This window comes from Saccopteryx bilineata, chromosome 1, assembly GCF_036850765.1.
Source record: "Saccopteryx bilineata isolate mSacBil1 chromosome 1, mSacBil1_pri_phased_curated, whole genome shotgun sequence".
Lineage (NCBI taxonomy): Eukaryota > Metazoa > Chordata > Mammalia > Chiroptera > Emballonuridae > Saccopteryx > Saccopteryx bilineata.
Window position 1 is genome coordinate 360,106,843 of NC_089490.1, and position 13,498 is coordinate 360,120,340.

A 13,498-nucleotide genomic window follows, 5' to 3' on the forward strand; every position below is an offset into this window, starting at 1 on the left:
AACCACTACTCTAGAATGGCCGTGATGTGATTCAGCATCCTGAGAAAGTTGGGTTTGCCCTGGAGATTACATTATTTGAAAGATATAATTCCTTCTTTCTTGTGGGATAAAGGAGAAAGGGGAGAGACCCAGGTGGTAGTCAGTGCCCACCTGATCAATTCCAGAGCTGATGAAGGCTGTGAGCTGACCCCAGGGGGAACGGAACTCCTTCCTCTGAAATTTCAATCTGTTTTCTACTGAAACACAAGACGCCATGAAACTGAATTTCTGGAGTCTGTTGAAGGCAGGCAGATTCATGCTGTGAGTCTAGGACGGTCTGCAGCCAAACAGGGTTCCCTGGCCCTCCGCCCCAATCCTCCCCTCTCTCCCAGCTCCTCAGGCTTCCCCCGTAGCTGAGAGCCAGAACTCAGGGTGGCCGGGCCTTTGAGGAGCTGCCTCAGGCTCTGCTCAGTACTTCTTTGTTGGTCCTTTGATTCCCCCTCTTTCCAGTCCCCCACAGAATCCAATATATATGTATGCACAGATATTTGGTGCTTGATATGTTTTGCAAATGAATAGACCCCATTTATCCAGAACGATGGGGGGGGGGGGATGGGATATTACAGTGATTCAGATACTCTGGTTAACTAAGAGTTTCCATAAGTGCTGTGTAGTCCCAATTTCCACACAACCGAAATACGGTAAAATATGTTAACATGGAAACTCTGTTGAGGCTATATATAAATCTTGTTTGATAATCTGGAAAACCAGCATGAATTTTATAGTAATTTCAAGTTGTCTTTATTTGTTTGACTACTATATATCCGTAATCAATACTATGTTAGTTGAGCTTTCTATGTTTGGTTTCTGGATAAATGAGAGCCTTCTTTCTGGATTATGATTAGAAGGTATTTTGTATGTCTTCGATAGTCACGTTCTCTTTTGTTTTTTTCAGGGAAAGTATGGACACGGACAAAGACGACCCTCATGGAAGGTACCGTGAACCTAGTCAATTGAACTTGGGCATCCTTATAGCCATTTCCCGCATGATTCACATTACAGTACTCGGTGCAGGTCCCAGCCTTGTCCCGGATGGGGGATAAGCAAGGAGGTGGTGACCCTATGGGCTCAAGATCATCTCAGCCCCCAGTGTGGCTAACAGCCAACATTGTAGGTGTAGAGAGATGACAGAGATTACAGAGAAATTAGTTTAATGAAAAAGAAAACAGAGATGTGTGACTTTGCCATTAATTATCATCTCCAGGGGATAGTGTTTTTATCTTTGCTTTTTTCTTTTTTCCAGGTTAGAATACACAGAGCACCAAGGAAGGATCAAAAATGCCAGGTAAGCAGGGGCTCCCGTTCATTCCGTGTGTAAACTGTGCTGGCTCTGGTTTCCCAGCGTGCTGCCTAGGAGGCTGTGCACCTGGTCCGTCTCAGTCCTTTCCACGCTGTCCCGTCTGTGATGAATAAAGAAGGGGGCGGCGTCCTGGGGCTCGCTGCGGCCTCGGCTCCTCGTCTCTCCAGGCTGCGCTGGCCCCCACTCCGCTCCCCTAGCGTGTTTACCCTGAAGAGGGCTTTGCAGGGAGCAGAAAATAAATCAAGGCTAAGGCTTCCCCGCAGTCTTTGGCCTGTTACTGCTTCCTGATGCGAGGGCCTCCCAGGGAGGCCTGGCTCAGTGATTCAGTTCCTGGGCTCACCTCGCCTCTGAAAGTTACACCTTCACCTTTATTCACCCTTCAGCCAGGTTTCACCCTTATTGCTCTCAAAATTATAACTGAAGGCGAAGATCCCTTGAGTAGATTCTCTAACTTAGCCCTTCCTGCCTCCAGCCACACTTGCTGACCCCTTCGCACGTGGTTCCTCAGCTCTCCTGCTCTGAGACTGTACCATGATGCAGAACTAAGGGCCATAGAATTCGGCTGACCTGAGACTTGTAGCTTTTCTCTCGCAGACCCACCTTGACGGGAGCGCTCACGGTTCTATTACTATGGCAGCGACAGCAAGCTATGTTTTCATCGTGGATGCACCTCGAGAGGGGGACAGTCACAAATGGCAGGTGCAGACCAGTCAGGGAGAGTGAGTGCCAGTGAACCATCACGCTGTCTCAGTGGGCAGCAGCTCCTGGGCGGGAGGAGTGTGACATTCTTTGAAGAAGTTCCTGGGGATGGATGTTGCATCCGCTGTATCTATGTGGGGTCATATTTGAGCCAAGGTAGCAGCGTGTTAGTCACGTGGCGACTCAGTTGTGAGTCTCTGGGAGGACACACAGCAGGCTCCTCACAAGCCTCAGATGACTCTCAGGGGACCCGGGACCCTTGCTGATGGCTGTTCTGGACGTTTTGCTCTTTAAAACCTCCACCTCCCTCCTTTTTTCTTCTGTCCCCATCTTTTTTTTTTTAAAGCTTAGTCTTTTTTTTTTTTAAATTTTATTTATTCATTTTTAGAGAGGAGAGAGAGACAGAGAGGGAGAGAGAGGAGAGAGAGACAGAGAGAGAGAGAAGGGGGGAGGAGCTGGAAGCATCAACTCCCATATGTGCCTTGACCAGGCAAGCCCAGGGTTTCGAACCGGGACCTCAGCATTTCCAGGTCGATGCTTTATCCACTGTGCCACCACAGTTCAGGCCTGTCCCCATCTTAAAGCCCAACTTTACAGAGGCCGAGAGGAAATGAGAGATTAACAATAATACAGTTCACTCTAAAAATACAGTTTTGTAATATTTCTCCTTAATTCTAAGGATGAGGTGAGCATAAAAAAAAATGATACTGACCTGATGGTGAGGCCACATTTTTAGTGGCTTTAGTAGGAAAGTCTGGTTTGAAGCAGTCTGCAGATTCTAAATTTGCCTTGTCACATGAAGATTGAAAACATTTACAACTTATATTTGTCATGGTTTCCTTGACGCTGGGCTTTATTTTCTAGAATTCACTTTTCATATTGTCATTCAGGGAAGCTCACAGTCAAATTGAAAAGAGGCGTCGGGATAAAATGAACAGTTTTATTGATGAATTGGCTTCCTTGGTACCAACATGCAACGCGATGTCCAGGAAATTAGATAAACTCACTGTGCTGAGGATGGCGGTTCAGCACATGAAAACATTACGAGGTGAGACCCAAGTTTTATTGTCTTTTATGCCCTTGCCCACAAATGTACCACCCTTGCCTAGAAAGTTCCTGAGTCCCTAAGGCAAATGTATATGACTTGCAAATGTGTAGCCTTGAGTAGTCTGCCGGTAATTTTCAGCAATAGACACGATACCAAATGAAGTGATTACTGATCATTTGTGAGTGTCAAGACGCACTCTTGCAGCCCTGCATCCCCAGAGGGTAGAGGCTGTGTGTGTGTGTGTGTGTGTGTGTGTGTGTGTGTGTGTGTGGCGCGCGGTCAGACTACAGTCAATCAGAGAGGACGCTGCTGGTGCCCCGTCTTTCAGCTCCGCGTGCCTGGACCCCGCCCATACAGTGATAAACATAAAAAATGGAGGTGCACTTTAATGACTAGAAAAGTCAGTTTTAGTATAAAAGAGGAAAACATCATGCTTTCTTTGAAGAGTGAGTCACTGGTTGATGGTTCTTGCATTTTTATTGTCAGGAATGAACACTGACATATTCATCTCCCTGGAATTTTCCCAAACTGGCTAGACCCTTTATGAGGGAGGCAGTATTTTCCTTCTTTTCTGAGAGGGGTGAGGTTGAGAACTCCAAGGCAGAAATGTGGAGGCGACTTATCCAAACCACAGGGAAAGTCTGAAACATATCAGGCATTTTCGTGAATGCTGTTCCTGGAATTTTCCACAGCTCATCTTGGACTATTTGAGGAAATTGGAAAGTGGGCACTCAGTCAGATCTCTGAGCTGTGTGGGGAAAGAATTGCATCTTTTTATTTCCACAAAGCCACCAGAAATAAAAAGTAGCTGGTTTGGTCTGACTTTTGGTCATGATTCAAAAATATAATTATATCCTGTGTTTGGAGAATGGCATTTAAAAATTCATATTAGCTAAGATGGTAGAGACTAAATTACTATAAGCCAGTTTCCATTAAATTGGAAGGAAGAGTGGCAAATCTCGAGCTGTCATCAAAAGCAGGGATGTGGATCAATAATCTCTGCCTTGTGAGCTGATGCGAAAGTCACAGACTTTCTGTTTACCTCCTTCCCTGTGGTGCTTTGAATTGTCATGGACCTGTTTTTTATTTCTTTACTCTTCTACTAACCATTCTGCAGATTCCAAGTCATTTACTGCTGGCATTTTTCTCTGTTAAGTTATTGTTCCTCTGAAAGATGCCAGATTGACAGCCTTTTAAACCTAAGTCTTGTTCCATTTCAGTCCCAGGAGCCTGAGTTGCATTTACTGAAGCAATGCATTTCTCTGGATTGCCAACCTCATTTAACTCACCACCGATGAAGGGGAACTCACACTAAGTGCCTTCTACAATGTATTTACTCAGGGTCTGGCAGACTGGATGATTTCCCAGGAACATCTAGAGTGGTGATTTGAGGGACGGCTAGACAACCCATTTAATGTACGTCCCGGGAGGAGAGATCCCTCCCAGCGCCTCTTCCATTGAGCTTCTGGAGCTGCCCTCTCTCTCAGGGGCAGATTTGTAACTTCCTTGGTTCTCCTCATTGTGACAAAAGCAAACTTGTTAAGTCTCTGTGGGCAACAGTGTGCTCTTTTCAATGGAATCCTCTGGCATTACAGGATTCTGCTCAAAACCAGATCTTACGCTGTCCCAGTTAAGGAAGAAGGAAGGTACAATTTAAATCCCAGGTGGTAGGGACGAGGCAGGAAGGCTTGAGGAAGGAAGCAGAATGAGACATTGGGTATAAAATATGCCAACTCTTTTTTCTTTCCCCCCTAAGGTGCCACCAATCCATACACAGAAGCGAACTACAAACCTACTTTTCTGTCAGATGATGAATTGAAACACCTCATTCTCAGGGTATGTTGCAAATTGTGGGGTTGTTTTACACAACATTTATTTTTGCAAATTTGAGAGTTAAGTCCCAGCATGCGGGAATTTGACATCTGGACACAGCTTTTCCTAGGCCCACGTCCTCTCTACCCTAGTGTCCGGACAGATGGCACATCCCCTCCCGAGGCCTTCCTCCTTCTCCTCCACCCTTGCTGAGGCAGAAATCGAAAGTGTATGCTACTGTGATTTTAAATCAGGAGAGGCAGGATTCTGTTAAAAATAGGAGGTTGTTAGGAAGCCTGTTCCTATGTGAAGGTTTTAGAAAGGGACTGAAACTGCAAACAATTGAGAATTTCTCTGATTCTCATTTACCCACGAGCATGGAAACATCCACTGAAATCTTTATACCAACATCCCTTTGATTTAACAGAACTTCCAAAGACTTCATGATCCAGCAAGGGCAATAGGTGGAGGAGGTGATGCTTTCACCTGCTGACTGTCGCCCCTGTTCCCCTCGGTGGGCTCTGCTGAGGGGCCGCAGAGATGGCCCGCGGGACCCTGGCCTCCCTGTGGGGTTAGGTCCGCACAGGACGTCCGCATGTTCCCAGCAGAGGAGATGCAACTAAAGGGAAAGAAATGGAGTTTAGAAACAAGTCCTCTTGCAAATTGTAAGAAGAAAAATAGAAAACCATAAAAGGAAAGATACCCATACCGCACCCCTGGCCCCCACACCAGGGTCGATGGCTTGCTAAGGCTCCTGCAGAGTCTTGGCACCCTTCTTTGAACAGACGTCTGCAGAGGCCCAAGGTGGAGAGTCCTCCCGGTGGACCTGGTATCGTCACCACCCATCCTTGGCTCAGCTCGGCCCCTCTGCCGCTGAGCCCGCCTGCTTCCTCCAGCACCCTCTCTGTCCCTACCTGACGTGCAGTATTAATTGGAAAGCTTTCAACTGCAAGGAATGGGAGATCTGACAAACAATAAATAGGGTTTTTAAAATTATTTTTAAATTAAAGGTTACATGAAATATTATTTTTTATTAGTTTCAGGTGTTCAGATAGTGGTTAGACAACCAGACTTGACAATACTTCCAGTACCCGACCAGCACCGTGCCATCGGCAGGTTCAGAGCAGTCACGGGACGTGAAGTTCAGCACAGCAAACAGTCAGGGAAGTTGCACCAGATAGGGTTTCGTTCCTCAGGTCCAGCTGGTCCCGGGGTCGGCCGTGAGGGTGGGTGCGGGGGTCCGGTGAGCTCAGCAGGGGCCAGGCTCCTTGTCCCTCACACAGCCACTGGGCTAGCAGGGCTGCTGCCTGCTCGGTGTGGCAGAATGGCCGTGCCGGCGCTGAGTAGCCAGACCAGGCAGGAAAAAGGGACGGGGTGGGGGGTGCACCAGGCCAGCGGTCCTTTTTTGTCAGGAAAGGATACATTTCCTGGAAGCCCAGTCGGGGACTTCAGCTTACTGAGAAGATCCACCTGGTGACCCCTAGCAGCAGGGCAGGTCGCAGAGTGAGGGCGTCGATTTCCCCGCCTCCACAGGAGAGACAGACAGGGTGGGGGGCTAGGCCTTGGCCCCCAGCAGCTTCTGCCACACACTTTCCAGAGCCTGTCTGTTTGCTAGGTGTCCCGCCAGAAGTGGCTGTCACAGCCCACAGCAGACCTTCAGCTGCGGTCTGGTCGGTCTGGGGTGGAATGGGGCTGCTTGGTACCTCCCTTGCCGTAGGAGCCATCTAGCGCCACCGTGTGGGCAGCTGTGCTACTGCCACTGCCCACCTCTCTTGTACATGAATTACTCTTAGGCCAGGTCTTTTCTACCCGGTATAGATGCAGTTCATTTTTTTGAACTTCTTCTATCTCTGTCAAAATATATTTATTGGTTGATCCCACATTCCAGCTTGTCATCAGTGATCCTTTGAGGCTTCATGTGACTTGCAGATCTGATAGGCATGCTTCTGTGTCTTGTTTTCATTCATTCACTAACACAACAAAGAGTTCTGAGTACTGACTATATGTGCATGACACTGTTCTAGGGTCAGCCTCTCACTGATGACCGTGTTAGGTGGGGCGCAGTCCCCTGCGCAAGGTAGTGATGACCTGCTGGTTGCTACTCTTAGGGCGCAGTTACTCAGACCCGGCTCTGCCCTCACTTCTCCACCCTTGCCAAACAGATGTCCGTGTTCCCAGAGGGTATTTGCTGAAGTTGCAGATATAAACTATGCCTGCTGCATCTCTAGAGAAACTACCAGGGCATGTGACCTATAGTCACACAGGGCCCAGTGCTTGGTTTTAATGCTCTGCTGTCACCATCTTGAAAATCATAATTTTTGTACAAGAGTCCCTGCATTTTCATTTTGTACAGAGCCTTACAAATTATGTAGCTGGTCTCGATTGCCATACCAGTAATTTGATGACTTTTAAAAAAAATAATTGTATATATAATTTTATATATATATATATATGTAGGTATACATATAGCTGTAGCTGTATAGATATATCTCCTTCTATAGTGACAAATGCTTAGTAATTTCCTTCTTGCTGCTTTTCTAAATAATTTCCTATCAGATGGCCACACTTATCAGGGTATAGGATGAGGATTTTAGTGCAATGCAAGCTAAACACTTCATCTTGGGCTTGCCTCTACTGCTCTCTGTTCCATACAACCCCAGAGATGATCTGTCTTCCCTGAAGAAACTTTTCTTTCTTCTGTGGCACACATCAGTGGCTGTGAGTACTCTCCAATCTCTTGCCAATTCTAGGTACCCAGTTCCCTGAAACTCGCCTCAACAGAAGGCAAAGGCCACTCAGATTGGAGTTGACCAGTCTGGCAGCAGGAACTGGACTGCTCCCTTTCCTTATCAATGCACGTCTGACTAATTGCTTGCTTTACTAAGTGCTTTCAGAGTATCTTTGATGAATGGTGTCAGGAAACAGTCTACCTGCTCAGTTTATAATGTCTACACACGCTACTTCCCCATTGTTTGAAAAGTGGGCAGAGCCTCCCAAAGCTCCTTCTTACCCATTGACGGTGCCTCCCCAAGAGAGCACCAGCCCCAGCGCTCCTGTGTCCCCCTGGGCCCGCAGGGTCCTCACAGCCCCGCTCTCCAGTTGTGCCCAAGGTGCCCACTCCCCGTTGGTGCCTCCCCAAGAGAGCACAGCCCCAGCGCTCCTGTGTCCCCCTGGGCCCGCAGGGTCCTCACAGCCCCGCTCTCCAGTTGTGCCCGTGGTGCCCACTCCCCGTTGGTGCCTCCCCGAGAGAGCGCAGCCCCAGCGCTCCTGTGTCCCCCTGGGCCCGCAGGGTCCTCACAGCCCCGCTCTCCAGTTGTGCCCAAGGTGCCCACTCCCCGTTGGTGCCTCCCCGAGAGAGCACCAGCCCCAGCGCTCCTGTGTCCCCCTGGGCCCGCAGGGTCCTCACAGCCCCGCTCTCCAGTTGTGCCCAAGGTGCCCACTCCCCTTTGGTGCCTCCCAGAGAGAGCACCAGCCCCGGCGCTCCTGTGTCCCCCTGGGCCCGCAGGGTCCTCACAGCCCCGCTCTCCAGTTGTGCCCAAGGTGCCCACTCCCCGTTGGTGCCTCCCCGAGAGAGCGCAGCCCCAGCGCTCCTGTGTCCCCCTGGGCCCGCAGGGTCCTCACAGCCCCGCTCTCCAGTTGTGCCCAAGGTGCCCACTCCCCTTTGGTGCCTCCCAGAGAGAGCACCAGCCCCGGCGCTCCTGTGTCCCCCTGGGCCCGCAGGGTCCTCACAGCCCCGCTCTCCAGTTGTGCCCAAGGTGCCCACTCCCCGTTGGTGCCTCCCCGAGAGAGCGCAGCCCCAGCGCTCCTGTGTCCCCCTGGGCCCGCAGGGTCCTCACAGCCCCGCTCTCCAGTTGTGCCCAAGGTGCCCACTCCCCGTTGGTGCCTCCCCGAGAGAGCGCCAGCCCGAGTGCCCCTGTGTCCCCCTGGGCCTGCAGGGTCCTCACAGCCCCGCTCTCCAGTTGTGCCCATGGTGCCCACTCCCCGTTGGTGCCTCCCCGAGAGAGCGCAGCCCCAGCGCTCCTGTGTCCCCCTGGGCCCGCAGGGTCCTCACAGCCCCGCTCTCCAGTTGTGCCCGTGGTGCCCACTCCCCGTTGGTGCCTCCCCGAGAGAGCGCAGCCCCAGCGCCCCTGTGTCCCCCTGGGCCCGCAGGGTCCTCACAGCCCTGCTCTCCAGTTGTGCCCATGGTGCCCACTCCCTGTTGGTGGTGCTCACCTGCCCCGTGAGGCAGGGTCCGACTGTTCTGAGCCTCCCCTCCACTGCCTCTATTCACTGGCCATCGGACACCCTGGGTGTGTGCAAATCCACTTTGCTCAGGTCATCAGTTTCGGCCAGATGTCAGGATGTCGCAGTCACCTTCTTCCCAGCCACCTGTTTTGCTTCATCACTTCATCAGTGAAAAACCTCAGAATACTTCTCTTGCTGGATAGAAGATTGTCTGCAAGGCAAATGAGGAAGTTATTAATACCTTATTTTTGCAGAATGAGCTTCTAGCAGATGGTGCTTGGAGCATCACTTCCCCTCACTGTCATGCCTGCCCCAGACTCGCTTAGGGGCCTCACTTGGGAGAAGATCGTTCCTCGTGCCCTCCCAGCTGGGTGGCCCAGCAGCCTCTCACTGCAGTGGTGACCCTGTTCCCTTTCTCATTCACTTCTGTTACTCGGCATTAGTGCATGTGCCATTCTTTAACCTTCTGGCACATGATTTTCATTTCCTAGTTTTTTCTAACTAAACTATATCCTGAAGGCTCTTTTGTGGAAAAGGGAATGGAGTTTCTCTATTTTTTCCTAAGAATAGACTGAGCGCTAGAGGATGAAGCAAGATGTTGAGCCGCTGTGTATTGGAACTGTGGGTGCTGAGTAAAGAGCAAGCACATGGCAGACTGGGATAGAGCCTGATCACTAGGCACACCTCAGCAGGAGGGGGTGGTTGTCCCTCTGAAAAGCTGTGGCTAGGAACCATGCACACACAGATGAAATAGTCTCGGCTCTCAGATATTACCGCTGTGGTAGTAATCCACTCAGTCTAACAAAGATGGTCCTGTCTCCATACCTGTCTTTATTGGTACTTTAGATTTTTACTTGTATTTAAAGCTAAGAGGAATTAAGAAGAATCCAAAGGGAAGTTTTTGCTTTGCTTTTCTTATCTCACTTAGGAACAAACAGCCCAGCCCTGGGTCAAAGGATAATTTATCTTTTTAAGTGAGGAGGGGGGATAGAGAGGCTCCCACATATGCCCCAACCAGGATCCACCTGGCAACCCCTGTCTGGAGCCAGAGCTTGGACCAACTGAGCCACTGACTGTGAGAGAGGAAGAGAGAGAGAATGAGAAGAAGGAGGGGAAGAGAAGCAGATGGTCGCTTCTCCTGTGTGCCCTGAGTGGGGATTGAACCCAGGATGTCTGCACACTGGGCCGACGTTCTACCACTAACCCAACTGGCCAGGGCTCAAAGGATAAATTTTTAGAGCAGTAGCTTTCAACCCTGTGTACATTAGAATCACTTTTGGGCAGAAGTGGGGGTTCAAACAACAACAGTAATCCAGCCCTAGGAGATGATCAGCCTACAACAAAATAGAAAACCCTGTGTGAGTGCTCTCTGAAAACAGGTGCTCAGGCCAAGGAGAGGAGGCAGCCAAGATACTGGGGAGGGGTCTGAGCTTAAAGGCTTCTTCCAGTCTTAGGTTCTGTGATTCTACACAGAGTCGTTTTAATTAGGGCAATAAGACATAACTTCTCTGGGCCTTAATGCAATCAAAGGAAAATTCTTAAACTGAATTCTACTTTGAGATAGAATTTACATAATTGGATTTTCCCTTATAATTAGATGAATATATTAGATAGGCAGATAGAGAGAGAGATACAGATAGAGATACAAACATAGATACAGGTACAGATACAGTTGTCCCTTGGTGAGAATCTTATTTTTCTCCTAAGACATTTGTTTTAAGCATCCTGTTCTCAGGATACCTGTGGAACTGTCCATGGGAGCAATCCTGTGCTTTGGAAACTTAGAACACAAATCCTTATTTGCTGTCAGAGTGATTACAACCATGTTTCTTGAAGTGTGATAAATTGATTATCCATTTCTCCTGATTAGGCAGCAGATGGATTTTTATTTGTCGTAGGATGTGACCGAGGGAAGATACTCTTTGTCTCAGAGTCTGTCTTCAAGATCCTCAACTACAGCCAGGTATTGCTCATGCTCCTGTGGTGGTGGGCGGACGCACAGCCGCCAACGAGGTCACCCCACTTTTCAGAAGAATGACAGTACACAAGTCACATGTGAAATGCTTATATTGTCCCCTGACCCAATCCTCCCTCCAGAAAATCCTTTACTTGTTAATAGAGAAATGAATTTAAACTAAGAAAAATCTTTTAATGTATGTATGTTCCCTGTTTCCGCCATGTGAAAGGTGTGTTTTACATCTCAGCAGCAGCTTTATGGCTCTCTTATTGCTGCAAAATAAATACCCCACAACTATGGGGGAGGGGTGCAGGGCGAGGGGCAAGGGAGAAAGGTGGGCAGAGAAGGCAGTCCCGGAGGACAGGGATGTCGGGACTCCGCCCGACATCATGCTGTTTGCAATGATGTGTCACTTACTCGCTCTGTTGAACCTCACCTTCCTCTAAAAACTGATTGCAATAAGCCATACCTTCTCTGAATGTTTGTAGGAGCAAATAAGATAAACATGTATAAAAGCTTCTAGAGCCCAGCTTTTCGCCTGTTATGTCCCTAGAGTCCTAGTTCTCTCACTTGTTCAGCCCTTCACTCAGTGCACGCTGGCGTTTGCGTGAACGCTTGTTAAGGCAGGAGAATTAAAGAGTCAAAATAACATTAGTATAAATTAGAATTAGTGTAAATTTAATACTTTCTAAATGTTTGTTTTAGTCTCACAGAAAGTTATGGAGGAAGTTTTTACTATCTCGGCTCACAGAATAGGCTGTGGAAGCATATGGTGTGACCCAGCTTGCTCAAGAACAGCTTCAGGGGGCAAGAACTGTTTCTATCACTTTCCCTCATGTGTTATCAGAACCAGACTCCCAGTGCCTCATTCATTGTGTCCACATCGAGGCAGTGATCGCATGTGTACATGCTCACATAGGAAATGTGAGAAATTGCCATGCTTAGAAATACAAAATAAAGGCAAAGCCCTTAGATAATTTATATTCCACATGCTGTTGACTTACCGTTTTTGATGTTTCATCCCCACAGAATGATCTCATTGGTCAGAGTTTGTTTGATTACCTGCATCCTAAAGACATTGCCAAAGTCAAGGAGCAGCTGTCCTCCTCTGACACAGCACCCCGGGAGCGACTCATAGACGCAAAAAGTGAGTACAGAGAAGGCTGCCACTTCCTTGGCAACCACTCAGACGGGGCGGCAAGAGAGGTCGCAGAGCGTGCACCCTGCGCTCGGCCCCTGGGTCTTCCTCTCTGCTCTTTACCCGCATCACTGGAATTACGCATTTCCTTTGTGTTGGTTTATTTTATGTAAAGAAGAAAATACTCATTGTCCATATTCATGGAGAGGAAAACCAGCTACTTTGACTTGATTCTTTCTGATTTTGAGTAATTTTTTTCCTAGAGTCAGGAAATTCCCAGTTGTATGCTTCTCCGTTGAAAGGGCTCACACCAGTGTAATTTGTTCACCCCCCCAAAAAAAATCATCTCTGTATTATCTGAGTTGCACACATGCAGCTCACAAAATGAAGAAACGTGAAATATAGCTGTGCCATTTCTTTGAGTGAGTGGTGCCTCGTGAGGTTGGCTCCCCTTCCTGGCTCCCTTCTTGCAGCGGTGGGACCACTCTTCCTCCTCTCCCAGCTTCCTGCTCCAAAGTCCTTTCCTGGGCTCCCTTGCGAGGGCCTGTGAAGTCTCTCCTTGAGTCCTCCAGGAGGCTGTGCACCACGGCAGCTAGCATTGTGTGCTCTGGAGTCAAATTGCTGGGCTCACATCCTGGCTCCACCTTTGACCAGCTGTGTGACCTTGAACAAATTACTTAACCTCTCTGTTGCCTGAGCTTCCTATGTGCAAAATTGTAGCTATTTCATTGGGTTATTGTGAGGATTAAACATGCTGAAATACATAGAGCACATGGGGCAGTTCCCCACACATCTAAGCACAGTATCAGTGTTGGTGTTCACCCTGGCCCAGTGCAGTCATGGCCCAGCTAGTTTCTTGCTTCCAAGCTCCCCATTCTAATTCCTGGAGGCAAATACCACAAGGGGAATCGCCCTTAAAGTAAAGCACTCCTCCTCTTCCGAAAAGCACAGTGTAGTTCCAGGTACCTGTTGGCCTTCATATTCTGGCTCTTGCAACATTTCAGTGACCTGAGGAGAAAAAGATGAATGGTGTTTGGCCCCTCCCTTTCAGTCTCTTACCATTCAGTCATGGAGGCAAGGAGACAGACAGCTCCTGGCATAGTAGGTGCAGCCATAGAAACAGTGATGGAGATGGATGATTAATCCTCGTGTGGGCAAGGGAACAGGCATCACTGAGCAGGTGACAACTGAGGCAGGTTTGAAAAGATGAGTTAGTGTTTGTCAGGTGAAGGAGAGAGGAAGGAAGCCGAGAATACAATCAGGGTGGGGCAGAGGTGTGGC

General features: G+C 48.8%; 1 protein-coding gene across 7 annotated transcripts in view; it reads left to right on the plus strand.

Moving 5' to 3' along the window:
* The window catches only part of BMAL1 (basic helix-loop-helix ARNT like 1), a 108,195-nt gene that overhangs the window by 75,977 nt on the left and 18,720 nt on the right, over positions 1–13,498 (plus strand). For 5 of the 7 annotated variants that reach the window (XM_066250995.1, XM_066250997.1, XM_066250998.1 and 2 more), the window contains 6 exons: positions 935–973; positions 1,283–1,324; positions 2,929–3,086; positions 4,843–4,922; positions 10,993–11,085; positions 12,109–12,226. In XM_066250995.1, coding sequence (XP_066107092.1) covers positions 935–973; positions 1,283–1,324; positions 2,929–3,086; positions 4,843–4,922; positions 10,993–11,085; positions 12,109–12,226 — 530 coding nt within the window. Of the gene's footprint in view, positions 1–934; positions 974–1,282; positions 1,325–2,928; positions 3,087–4,842; positions 4,923–10,992; positions 11,086–12,108; positions 12,227–13,498 lie in introns of those variants that run through there. The other 2 variants (XM_066251000.1, XM_066251001.1) reach the window with 2 other exon arrangements.